Source organism: Notolepis coatsorum (genome assembly GCF_963971535.1).
Source record: "Notolepis coatsorum genome assembly, chromosome: 13".
NCBI classification, from domain to species: domain Eukaryota; kingdom Metazoa; phylum Chordata; class Actinopteri; order Aulopiformes; family Paralepididae; genus Notolepis; species Notolepis coatsorum.
The window spans coordinates 41,223,160-41,237,446 of NC_140177.1; the positions used below are offsets into that span (position 1 = coordinate 41,223,160).

The window sequence follows — 14,287 nt, forward strand, 5'->3', positions numbered from 1 at the left end:
TAGACAAGTTACAAAGCAGTGAATTCACCTCTTGGTATAGTGGTCTGTGCTGTAGCCCGCGGTGCGGCAGACCACGGTTCGAAACTCCCTCGGGGCATCGAAGTTTAAGGTGACGATATGACAACCGTTACGTATGTATGTATGTATGTATGTATGTGAAAACAACAGCATTGACAATGAGGTCCAGAACAGGATCAAGCAGGCATCAGCTGCCTTTGGTAGACTCCGGCCTTGGGTCTTTCAGAACAAAAATCTCCATTTCTGCATGAAGATCTCTGTCTATCAAGCCGTCTGCAATGCATCACTACCCTCCTCTACAGTTGTGAATCCTGGGTAATTTACAGCTGCCACATCAGGGCCCTAGAGCAGTTCCACATACGCTGCCTTCAGCGCATCCTGTTGGAGTATTGAGGCAACCATCACCCAGCACCAGCTACTATGGCTGGGCCATGTAGTAAGGATGCCCTCAAACCGGCTGCCTCGCAGAGTGCTATTATATGGCCTACATCATGGTCAACGCTCTGCTGGAGGGCAGAAGAAGCGCTATAAAGACCAGCTGAAGACCACGTTAAGGAAGTGCAGAATCAGACCTGAGGCCCTGGAGGATGCTGCTGCTGACACCTGGCGTCGGCAATGCCTGGATGGGACCCGTATGATGGAGGAGGAAAGGACAGCCAGGAGAGGAGACTCAGGAGGAATACACCTGCAGCTCCTGTTACCACTACCACAACATTTACATGTCCTACCTGCAATAGGACTTGTGGATCCAGGATAGGACTACACAGCCATCAAAGGACTCATTGTTAGAAGTGGACGTCACAGGATTTGAACCCCGGGACCTCTCGCACCCAAAGCGAGAATCATACCCCTAGGCCTTTTCTAACTTGGCAACATAACCATTCTAAATAGGCCCCTCTGCATTTTCTGTAGCAATGTTAATACAAACTGAATTTCCAAGCTCAAAACCTGTGGCCCCATCTCTCTACCCCCAGTACACAGCCCCTGTGGCCCCATCTCTACCCCCAGTACACAGCCCCTGTGGCCCCATCTCTACCCCCAGTACACAGCCCCTGTGGCCCCATCTCTCTACCCCCAGTACACAGCCCCTGTGGCCCCATCTCTCTACCCCCAGTACACAGCCCCTGTGGCCCCATCTCTCTACCCCCAGTACACAGCCCCTGTGGCCCCATCTCTCTACCCCCAGTACACAGCCCATGTGGCCCCATCTCTACCCCCAGTACACAGCCCCTGTGGCCCCATCTCTACCCCCAGTACACAGCCCCTGTGGCCCCATCTCTCTACCCCCAGTACACAGCCCCTGTGGCCCCATCTCTCTACCCCCAGTACACAGCCCCTGTGGCCCCATCTCTCTACCCCCAGTACACAGCCCCTGTGGCCCCATCTCTCTACCCCCAGTACACAGCCCATGTGGCCCCATCTCTCTACCCCCAGTACACAGCCCCTGTGCTCAGCACCTCCATCTACTGTGGTTGGGACTGAAGTAGGACCCCGTCTGTCCCAACGTTACAATTTGGTGTTCTTTCAAGCTTCCCTATAGGATTCTGATGACATAATGGGTCGGCACCTGGGGTTTAAAACCAGGAGGGAGATATGGACTGACGGACTGGTTCCATGACGACGTCTCACAACAATACCGTATCTTCAATGACAGTACTTCAGCCTTGTCAACACTAAGGCCAACTATTGTGATCACACAAACATATTATTTTTAAAGTAAAAAACATTAAAGTTAAATGATCTTGTGGCATTTAAAACGGCACAATTAATGTATAAAGCAAAAGGTCATGTACTTCCAGGAAATATTCAAGAACTGTTCTTTGATAGAGAGGGGGTTATAATCTGAGGGGAGAACTCAATGTAAAAGTTCTTAGTGTACGCACTACCATGAGAAGACACTGCATCTCAATGTGGAGTGAAACTGTGGAACAGTCTGAATGTGGTCCTAAAGCAATGTCCAAATATGAGACAATTCAAACTGATTTATAAGGAAATTATGTTCACGAGGTACAGGGATGAGGAAGGGACTTGATATTCACGGGTGTTTACATTTTTATTTTATTCTTTCATGTTTTACATATATAGTTTTTTATTTATTCTTTTTGCATATATATATATATATATTTGTTTTGAAATGTTTTAAATTAGTACACTCATTTGAGTAGTGGAAAAGGGGTAGGATTAAATAAGTGTATACTTCTTCCTACTCCTTTTCAAACATGTAAATTTAGTTATGTTTTGCTTTTGTTTAGTTATTTATTTAGTTTGAGTTATGTTTTGATTTTGTTTAGTTATTTATTTTGTTTGTATTCATTTACATGTTTGAAATAAAGATTTAAAATAAAAATAAAACTACTTCCAATCCAACTACACTATAGCAAAACCAGCTCAATGCCTTGGCTTGGGATATGTCCTCACTTGATCTCTCCCAAGCTAAGTAGCGTTCTTCTCTGCAATATGTTGGTATTGGATGTTGAACTGTGAATGAATGTGCCACTCATTCAGCCAAGGAAGAGTGGTCCAAGATTTACCCTGTGCGGCTATTTGTTGTTGCACATCCCCCAATTCCCTGGTGCTAACCAGATTTGTTGGGTTAGCTGTGGCTAAATTCGCCTTCAGACTGTTGTTTTACTGACCCTGAGTTTGAATCTGACCTGTGCACCTTTTGTTTGTCATCCCTCCTTGTATCCATTCACCAGCCACTGTATTAACCTGTTGCATCACTTGTTTCCAGGTTCAGGTATCTTGGCAGGCTCCAGTCTCTTATACAAGTCTACGTGACAACTCTGTCTAGTGAAGGTGATTGTGGCTCAAATTAGCCTATTGACGCCTCCCTGGTCAACAGTTATGTCTAAGACATTGTAAGTGCATTAGTTTAATCCCACCTATCTGGTCAGCAGCGCCCCTGGGCATTAGACCAAGCGGCCAATGCGTGCATGGGGAAGCAAAACAGAGGATGGCTACTTACACAACCATATTTCCCACCTTTCCGCGGGAAAAGATGGACACATAATCAGATTTCTATTGGTCTGGAGGACTTGTCAAGGACAATGTTCAGATTCAACTTGTACATTTGGATTTTATGGTTGCTCTGTGCAGGTAATCCTTTCAACTCCTCTAATGTCTTGACGATTATTGTATTAGGCAGCAAAGTGCATGTTGGATATATTGATGATGGTTATTATTATTATTATCATATTATATTATATATTGATGACCATCATGCATTGCTGGGACAAGTGGCATGACTGTGTAGCTAACTGTACACCAAGTATTGTATTAGGCCTCAGCCTTCTTCATACTTCATTCACTCTTTGACACCTATTTGGTAGGAAAGGAACTTAAAGGAAGACGCCTAGCTTAGCATAAATTAATGGAAGCTGATACGGACCAGCTAGCCTAGCTTAAAACTCTGGGAGAGGTGTTTTTGGCCATCAGCTAGGCTAGGCTTGCAGTCAGATAGATTTCTACTGAACGCACAGAGAGTGTGGCATGTTCTTTAAGTGTGAGGCAATATGAAAGCTAATTACACTCAAATATTTGGGTACAATTGAAAATGATTGACTGATCTACTTGAAGGCTGATCTTTGTTCTTTCTCTACTCTGATGGCATTGGCAAGCATCTAACATTGTTTGTATTGCAGTCTATATAGTATAGCAGTTTACTGTATAGGTCACATGGTTTGAAATATAAATAGCTTTATTTTAAACTGTTTAAAAAGCAGGACATATAATAGAATGTAATCCTCACAGGCACGTTCTCTGATGAGGACATCAATGGATGTGAACATCAACCGTGCCAAAACGGTGGCATATGTGAGAGCCAAAAAGGAAGTTTCAGATGCCTTTGCTCCCAACGGAGCCTAAATGGGCGCCTGTATGGTGGGGGGACCTGCACAGTTGCACTTCTGGGCTGTGATGACAACCAGTGCGAGAATGGAGGAATATGCTCTCCCCTACTTGTAGATGATCAGCACACTTACACATGCATTTGCCTTGCTGGCTTCACGGGCCCAAGATGCCAGACCCCTACCGTCTTCTCATTTGAGTCCCGTGGTTACATGTACCTAGAGACTCAGCTTCCAGGCCCAGAGGCTCCGCTAAACGTCACGTTCAGCTTCAGGACGGGACGGCCCGTCGGTACCCTCCTGCAGAGCCGGGTGGACGACCTGCTCCTCACCGTGGAGCTGATGCACGGTCGTATCCGTCTCTGCAGCCTGAGAGGTCAAGGGTCACGCACACTGGTCCAGGAACTCCCGATGTATGTGTCTAATGACCGGTGGCACACAGTGGAAGCTTCACTGGGCGGCGTCGTCAGCCTGCTCAAGCTGCTCTGCACTGGCAGGGGATGTGCCAGGGACACCGGCGCAGTGACCCCCCACCTTGAGCTCGTGTCCAGTCTCCCCGAGCCAGGCTCGGTCCGCCAAAGCCTCTTCATAGGAGCTGTGGGGGCGAGCTGGGGTTCGGACAAAGCGGCAGATGAGGCCGACCCCCCCACTGCTTTTCTGGGATGCTTCCTGGACATGTATGTGGACTCGCGGCTGGTGGTACCTGCCATGATGCCGGCAGATTCGCCCACCCAGGTGAACGTCACCGTGGGTTGCAGCGACAAAGACAAGTGCGACGAGGGGCCATGTCGGAACCGAGGACACTGCGTCAGCCAGGGCTGGAGGAGCTATGTGTGTGAGTGCCACAGACCATACGAGGGGCCCACCTGTGCAGAGGGTAAGAAGGGAACAGGGTGTAATAACTATGTTCTGTGACATTTTGTAACATAAAAAGAAAATAAAAGAGAAGTCCATAGTGTGAGGAGGGGACACGTATGTGTGAGGAGGGAACACGTATGAGAAGGGGACACATAGGAGGAGGGGACACGTACAGTATGAGAAGGGGACACATATGAGGAGGGGACACATATGTGTGAGGAGGGAACACGTATGAGAAGGGGACACATATGTGTGAGGAGGGAACACGTATGAGAAGGGGACACATAGGAGGAGGGGACACGTAGGAGGAGGGGACACGTATGAGAAGGGGACATATATGAGAAGGGGACACATGTGTGAGGAGGGAACGCGTATGAGAAGGGGACACATATGAGGAGGGGACACATATGAGGAGGGGACACATGTGTGAGGGGGGGACACGTGTGAGAAGGGGACACGTAGGAGGAGGGGACACGTATGAGAAGGGGACACATAGGACGAGGGGATACGTATGAGAAGGGGACACATAGGAGGAGGGGACGCGTAGGAGGAGGGGACACGTATGAGAAGGGGACATATATGAGAAGGGGACACATGTGTGAGGAGGGAACACGTATGAGAAGGGGACACATATGAGGAGGGGACACATATGAGGAGGGGACACATGTGTGAGGGGGGGACACGTGTGAGAAGGGGACACATATGAGGAGGGGACACATATGTGTGAGGAGGGAACGCGTATGAGAAGGGGACACATATGAGGAGGGGACACATGTGTGAGGAGGGGACACGTATGAGAAGGGGACACATAGGAGGAGGGGACACATATGAGGAGGGGACACATATGATAAGGGGACATATATGAGGAGGGGACACATATGAGGAGGGGACACGTATGAGAAGGGGACACATATGAGGAGGGGACATGTATGAGAAGGGGACACATAGGAGGAGGGGACACGTATGTAACGTGTAGTTGATTGTCCTCCGACACTCAGGGTGGTCAATAAATGGGTCTATGAGTCTCCCTTTCGGGGGGCAGGGGGGGGTCCACACATTTTGAAATCTAAAATATAATTTCTGTAGATGTAGAATTTATATTTGAAGACAGGAATTTGACATTCTACTTGCAGGTCAACCCAAGTTCAAAGTTGAATTGAACTCAATGGCTAGCTCCCAGGGGGTAAACCTAGCCAGCGGACATTTAAAGGAGCTTAAAGGGCCATTAGAAATAGAACTTACAGTTCACCCACACAGTGACGTGGGATTCAGTTGGTGACATGGAACACCTTCCCTTTCAGGAACCAGGGATCGTCATTAAGGATTTAGATTTACCTGCCATTCACCGTAGACATGTGTAGAAGGCCACCCTCAGCCAACTCTTCATTTCAATTAACTGAAAAAGAAAATAATACAATACAATAGAACTGTATTATTGAACCAAGAGAGGGAATTGTCTATTGTTTCATCATTGGAACAGACAGACAGACAGACAGACAGACAGACAGACAGACAGACAGACAGACAGACAGACAGACAGACAGACAGACAGATAGCTTCACTTTGTTAATGATGATGATGATGATGATGATAACAACACAACAATGGCCGTCTCTCTTGCACACAGAGTACATCACTGCCAGGTTTGGAAACCAAGGCTTGGAGAGCTACGCTGTCTTCTCACTGGATGACCACCCCAGAGAGGCTGTGGCTGTGTCCATGTTCCTGCGCACGCGGCAGCCCACAGGCCTGCTCCTCGTCTTGGCCAACAGCACCAGCCAGTACCTCCGCCTCTGGCTGGAGGAGGGCAAGGTCAATGTTCAGGTCAACAACTTTGAGAGCCTTGTGGGCCAAAGCGTGGTCAGTGACGGCCACTTCCACCTGGTGACCGTCGTGTTGGAGGGAGAGAAGGCCGTCCTGTTCCATTCAGCCCAGATCCAGGGCTCTGTCTCCATTAGACCTGCTCAGGTCCAATTCGGGGATCTGGTCTATGTCGGGGGCCTGCCGGACCAGAGGGCCTCAGCTTCGTTTGGTGGCTACTTCAAAGGCTGCATCCAGGACCTGAGGATTCATAGCAAACCGCTGCAGTTCTACCCCATCGCAACCCCAGTGGGGTCATACAGCCTGGAGCAACTTGTGAACGTCGCGCAAGGATGCAACAGTGACAACGCTTGCATTGTAAGTGGCAACGCAGAATCAGTTCTCTGTCAATGCTGTTACAGTATATCAACATCACCCTTTCTGATAGATTGTTTATCCCTGCTCTGTGATGAGGATGACGACGGAGGTACAATGATGTTGTGCTTTGACTGATTGGGAGGCATTGCTCATATCGGTTTCTCCTCACCAGGTCAACCCCTGTCTGAATGGGGGAGTGTGTTACTCCATGTGGGATGACTTCACCTGTAGCTGCCCCCCCAACACCGCAGGGCGCCAGTGCGAGGAGCTAAAGTGGTGTGAGCTATCTCCATGCCCCTCCACTGCGGCCTGCCGTGGCCTCCCCCACGGCTTTGAGTGTGAGTATTTCGGCCTAATAGCTGCTTTTAGTTACACTTCGACAGACAAGTGAACTCAGTGGTAAAGGCATGTTTTTTCCAACTACGCACCATTGCTAAACTCAAAGCTCTTCTCTCCCCTGCAGACCTTCAGAGCGTTATCCACGCTTTCATTTAATCTAGATTAGACTACTGCAACTCCCTCTATATAGGCATCAACCAGTCTTCCCTGGTTAACTGGTACAAAACACTGCTGCCAGACTGTTGACCGGAACCCGCAAGAGAGACCACATCACCCCTGTCCTTGCCTCCCTTCATTGGCTTCCAGTACGCTACAGGATAGATTTTAAGGTTCTCATATTTGTTTTTAAAGCCCTTAATGGTCACCCCCCCTCCTACATCTCAGACCTCCTATCCCCCTATTCCAACACCAGGTCCCTCAGGTCAGCCGATCAGAGGCTCCTGACAGTCCGGAGGTCTAACCTCAAGCTCAGGGGGGGCCGTGCCTTTTCTGTCGCAGCCCCTGCACTGTGGAACAGCATCCCCACCTCCATTAGGCTTGCCCCCTCGATAGATGCCTTCAAATCTAGGCTCAAAACCCACTTCTACCTACTAGCCTTTCCCGTTCACTGACTCATGACCTGTTTTCCTGTGTGCTTGCCTGTGTGCACTCCCATAAAACGGAGTTGTGATTGTTGTCTATATGTATCTATAATGTATCTACCCTCTGTACAGCACTTTGGTTGACACGTGTCATGTTAAATGTGCTATATAAATAAATCTGATTGATTGATTGATTGATTGATTGACACTATTACCCGGTATGAGCATGAAAAGACATGGTCAGTAATAGGATTAATGTCAGACATAGAATTCTGTGTATATAAGTGTAGCTTACTATATTAGCCTGTTTCTATTGTGTGTAGCCATGGAAGGGAGTGTCTACAGTCTAACCCCCCGGGTGTATCCATTAAAATAGGGACCGGTTAATTACAGTGTGGTTAATTAAGTGAGGACACAGAGCTGAGACAAAGATCCAACACAGGATTCCATTAAGACGTGATAATCCCTGGTCGGATTAAGTCTCCTGCCACAACGTTTCAAGCGATGAGGCCCCCTGGAGAGATGTCACAGGTTCACCCTCAAGGGCCCCGTGGAAGACACAGTGTTACCTAACGGAATTTGTCCCCGGTCACTGTGTCTTTATAGACTCATCCTATCTATCTTGGATCTTCAGCCAGGATGAGTGATCTTTTTTTTTTTTTTTTGGAATTCAGCCCTGGACCAACTGAAATACCGGGCAGAAATATAGTAGAATAAATGGAAAAAATAAATAAACCATGTTTTTCCACCATGTTTTTAACCCCTCTCAAACCCTTTTGCGCTGGCCATTTTACAGTATGTCCCTCCTAGCAAGCATTCTATTTATGACATTTGGTACATTAAATACAAAAAATTACCTATCTCAAACCCCGCCCACAGTTGCGATTGGGGGATCAAGAAAAGAGGATGGGGTATGAGATAGGTCAATTATGCGAGTGAAAACAACCAGTTGGAAAGTTCTTTTGGTGTTCAGAAAGTTTGAATTTACAGAGTGCACCTATAAAGCGGTCTCTTCCACCTTTCTACTCCAGGTATGGCCAACATCACTTTTGGGAGCGACAGTGGCGTGTTGTCCTACCGAGGCAACGGGAAGATCAAGCAGGGCCTCGCCAGCGTTGTCCTTAGTCTCCGTACCAGGCAGGCCGACGCCACCCTGCTACACGCAGAGAAGGACTCAGATTACATCACCATCTCCCTCCAGGACTCCCACCTGCTCCTCCAGCTACAGGCCGGGGGCAACGAGGGTTACCCCAAGCTAACCGCACAAAGCCCAGGTCCAATCAGTGACGGAGAGTGGCACACCGTCAAGCTCAGCATGGAGAACAAGGCCCTCCGGAGCTCCAGGTGGATCATGGTTTTGGACGGAGGCAGAAAGGGGACCCATGTTTCTAACACTAGCACTGGCAACCTGGACTTCCTGAGGGAGGGAGTGGACATCTTCCTGGGGGGGTTGGGCATGGAAGCTGGCGGGAATCTAGCTGGGTGTCTGGGCCCCGTGGAGATCGGCGGGCTTCCTCTGCCTTTCCACAGTGACACGGAACTCATCCTGCCCCGGCCCCAGGAGGAGCAGTTTGTGAGGAGAACGAGCGCCGCAGCACCTCGACATGGCTGCTGGGGAGCCACCGTGTGCCAACCCAACCCTTGCCAGAACCAGGGTGTGTGTGTCGACCTGTTTGATTTATCCCAGTGTAGGTGTCCGTCCGGATGGAGGGGTCCGCTGTGCGGAGACTTGGCGGACAGCTGTGCCTCCAGCCCCTGCGTCCATGGCAACTGCACCTTCCTGTCGGAGGGATATGATTGTGCGTGTGAGCTAGGGTACAGGGGTGGCCAGTGTGAGAGCGAAATGGATATGTGTGAGGACAACAAATGCAACAAGGCTGCTACGTGCCTCAGAGGCCTGCAGAGCTACGCATGCCTCTGTCCCCAGAACACCACAGGCCAATACTGCGAGTGAGTTTCAATCAATGACATGGACATCAAATACAGTAGCACACCCAGAATGCATTGGTGTAGATCTCTACATTTTACATTTGGGTGTTGATATCTAAATCATTCTTTCACAGAGAGAATATTCCAGAAATCCCGTGGTATATTGAGACTATTCCGTAAGTACCACTACATCATAAAATTAACCTTGTGTAGGCTACTTGCATTTACTAAATTGAAACAAACTGAATCTATACAGTAAATCCAAATCGACAATCCAAGATTGTAGGCCATCAAATGTTGGTTATATCACACTTTTATTGTGTTTATTGTGTATTTTGTTTACTTCCAGACTTCCTGAATTGCCTGTGTCTGAGTGCCTGGGTACGAAACGGAACTACCGCTGCTTCAATGGAGGGAACTGCTCTACAGTGGAGAACACCTGTGACTGCCTTCCTGGTTTCCTAGGCCAATGGTAGGTAGATCACTTCACTTAATCCTCCTTATGCCTCTTTAATAAGGCTTGTACTAAGTTTACAAACAACATACAGTCTCCTCTACCAATAATAGCATTCAGTATTTCCAAATCATCTTAAAAGATAAAACATAAAAAGATCTTAAATGAAACGCTCTAATTTGTAGCTGTATTTCTTTTCTTTCATTGTGTATCTTTAAAAATGTTCTGAACATATATATATATCATGCAATATATAGCAAAAGGGGAATCTGCACACTGGACCAATATGTGTGGCAAAAGGAGAAGAGATTCACAAATTTAAGTAACAGAGGCTCAATACAAAACCACTTCTGGTCTTGCACAATAAGCCTACATTTTGCAAAGCTGTGTTGCACAGAGCCTTTATTATGTAAAATATATATAAATACATAAGCTCATTATGAGTCTTGGGATATTTTATCTGCCAATGGCTATAACAGGTGAGTGTTTTTATTATTATTATTTATTTTTATCTCTGGCACTTCCAACAGGTTAATGTAGTAATAGATATGTTTCTGGCTGGTATGGTGGCCAAATCTCTTTACCAAAATTCCTTTCTTATGCTTCCTGAGTTGTCATCTCCTTCCTCTCTAGAAGAAGCATTTATTGGCTTATTTTCACCAGGCAATATTGTCTTTTTGGATCCCTTTCCAAGAGCCATACACTCATAAGCCCCTTTGCTTCACACATGCACATCACCAAAGAAGCTCAGAGCTCAGAGCCAGCATCCCTTGGAGCCGTTAAAGAAACACACCAACATTATGGGAAATAACAAGAAGATAGATACCAATCTCCTCTCTGTGTGTTCAGTAGAAAGTGATCCGGCTGCAAGCTAGCCTAGCTTAAAACTCCGGGAGGCGTTTTTGGCCAACAGCTAGGCTAGCTGGTCCATATCCACTTCAATTAATTTGTGCTAAGCTAGGCTAATTTACAGCACACAGAGAGGAAATTGGTATCCATCTTCTTGTCTGACTCTGGAGAAGATGGTAAAGCACATTTGTTATATGTTAGCATGTTCCTTTAAGGGTTCACTGCCTTGCATTACAGGCACTTTGAAAGCTTGCTGGGCAATGATGCCTTCTGTTAAACACGTGTCGTATTCCCTCTCCTTTCTTTACTTTGCTTTCTAGGTGTGAGCAGGATGTAGACGAGTGCAGGGCAGGCCCCTGTGAGAACGGAGGGGTCTGCCTCAACCACCACAACAGCTTTAAGTGTGTGTGTAACATTATTCACAGAGGCCACCTCTGCCAAATCGACCACAACGACTTCTACGTGTACATCTTTTTGTGCTTCTGGCAGGGTTGGATACATGTTCTGTCTTACCTCATCATGCACGTGGAGGAGCTTAATGAGATTGATTGGGGCTTCGAACAATACGAGGATTTGATTGATTGAAAACTTTATTAACAGATTGCAGAATGGGTACAATACAGTACGGCTCAATACAAACAACTGTTAAGGGGATGCAGACCAGAAAAAGACTTTCGTCTTGTTTACATCAGGGTCCTCCATTTTCAATTCATCAAGACATTTATGACATACAGATATACAGTACTGTGTCATCAAGACATTTATGACATACAAGATAATATATACAAATATACAGTACTGTTTAAGAGAAAGAGATCATAAAAAAAAATATATACATTTGAGGGGGAAGAAACTGTACATTGGAGGGGGTTGAGTGGGTGGGTTTGGACATTTACAGGGGCCAGTTTAGAATTGCAGCCACCCGTAGGTGCTCTTTGAGAGCGGTTTTGAAGGAGGATAGGGATTCACATTCTTTTATGGCTGTGGGTAGGGCGTTCCACATTGTTGTGGCATAATTGTGTTTAGTCCCTTGTGTGAGCCGAATCTGGGTTGAACATGATTTGTGGAACTCCCTCTGGTGTTGTGGTCGTGGAATTCACTGACCTTTGGGAAGTATTTTGACATGTACATGGGTATCTTAGTGGTGTAGTGTATCTTGTAGACCAGGCCCTTTGCAAGTTGCTGTACTCTGTCGTCTACTCTAAGCCATCCTAGGTTGTCAAAATGGGCAGGGGTGAGGTGGGTTTTAGTAAGGTCAAGCAGTAGTCTGACCAGTTTGTTTTGTGATGTTTGTAGTCTTGTTTTTAGGGCCTTTGAGTTTGAGGTGCTTTGGTACCATGAGGTGCAATCATAGTCGTAGTACCCTTGAATGAGTGCTCCTGTTAGAGTCTTCAAGGTATTCTTGTTTACCAGAGAGGAGATCTGGTACAAGAATCTTGTTTGTTGGTTGACTTTTTTTTTTATTACATTGGTTGCCATTTTGTCACAGGAAAGATTTGCCTATAGGATGGAACCCAGGTAGGTAATTTCGTCTTTCCTTCTGACAATATTGTCACCCACTGTAACAGAGAAGCTGTTGGCCTTGCTGAGTTTGTTATTTGATCCAAAGAGAATGGACCAGGTGTAATGATAGTTTGTTATCAGCGAGCCATGTGCAGATTCTGCCGAGTTCAGAGCTGAGGGCTTTTTCAACCTGCAACTTGTCCCTGTCAGAGACCAGCAGGGCTGAGTCGTCCGCGAACAGGAACAAGTTGCAGTCACAAGCTGATGACATGTCATTTGCATAAATTAGGAACAGTAACGGTCCTAGTATGCTTCCTTGTGGAACACCACAGCTCACTGGGAGGGGGGGGGCAGTGTACCGTTTACCTCCACCATCTGTTCTCTCCCCTCCAGGTAGGATTGCATCCAGCTCATCGACTATCAAAACCAATTGCTTTTAGCTTGTAAATGAAAATGGAGTGATTGACAGTGTCGAAAGCCTTTTGGAGGTCCAGCATGACCATGCCGCAGTATTTGCCTGCGTCCACCTCTTGTTTGATGTGGTCGTTCAAATAGAGAAGGCATGTGTCAGTGGAGTGGGATGTTCTGAAGCCAGATTGGAATTCGTAGATTGGCTTTTTTCCTCGCAAGGTACTTTTCGACCTGTTCGTAGACAATTTTTTCCATAACTTTCGAGATGGAGGTAAGAATAGAAACAGGGTGTAGTTGCCTGGGTCTAATTTGCTGCCTTTTTGTGCAGGGGGATCACTTTTGCAATTTTGAAGTCTTTGGGGACGTATCCCTGTTTTATGGAGAGATTTATTATGTGGGTGATGACTGGGGTGATGGTGGCTGCTGAGTCTCTGAGGAATTTGGAGGGGATCTTGTCATGGCCAGTGGCCTTGTTAGGTTGTAGGGCGCTCAGTTTTTTGACCACCTCGTTACAATTTCGAGTTTGAAGTCGTCTTTGCGGACCCCTAGGTTTTTGTAGAAGGCTAGGATGTGTTCTACCCCAAAATGCCCAGAGTGGGAGGGTAGTTTATTAACCAGTGTTGTGGCTATGTTTGTAAAGAAAATGTTTAAGTAATTGGCCACATCCAGCTTGTCTATGATGAGTGTTTTCTGTCTTTATGTTGATGTTTGTAAATCTGGTTTTTAGTTTTTTACTGCAGCCTAGTTGGTTGTTGGGTAATTTCCAAAATACACAGGATTAAGGCTCATCCCAACTGGGCTCTCAGGGTGAAAGCATTAGCAATTATCTTGGCTGATTACCAACATTGTCTCTATAAACACTCCCTATAACTATGGAAGGGAGCTATAAAAAGGACCTGGGCACATATAGGAAGGTGAACAGGGTGAACATGGGACTTAACTTACTTTCTGGAAATATGAAAACACACACCACACATAATCCTACTATAACTCAAGAATCATGCAAGCCAACAACAGAACTACATGGATATTTTACACATTGATTATTTATTATATGCAATGAATGTACTACACTGCATTCAATTGTACTGAATGTACCATAACTAGTGCATTGATGAGGTCAGTATCTTTACTCTGTTGTGAACAAATTTGCCTGCTTAGGAATATCTCAATTTGCTAAATGTAATATATAAATAGTTAACGGTACATTTGACTTTCATACTGAAACCCATAAGGTTGTTCTTGTGCCATTCCTGTGCCATTGTTTTCTAATTCAATGCATGTTTTATAATGTGATGTAACTGCTCCGAGACAAATTT

At 46.4% G+C, this 14,287-nt stretch overlaps 1 protein-coding gene across 1 annotated transcript; it reads left to right on the forward strand.

Moving 5' to 3' along the window:
- Positions 1-460: 460 nt before the first annotated feature.
- LOC311239340 (protein crumbs homolog 1-like) lies at positions 461-11,639 on the forward strand (the record flags this gene model as incomplete). Its single annotated transcript, XM_084327646.1, has 10 exons — positions 461-650; positions 993-1,131; positions 1,239-1,489; positions 3,772-4,743; positions 6,352-6,902; positions 7,075-7,240; positions 8,854-9,772; positions 9,886-9,927; positions 10,101-10,223; positions 11,375-11,639. 10 exons carry the CDS (start codon positions 461-463, stop codon positions 11,637-11,639), a joined length of 3,618 nt encoding a protein of 1,205 aa, XP_084183772.1.
- Between the last annotated feature and the right edge of the window lie 2,648 nt (positions 11,640-14,287).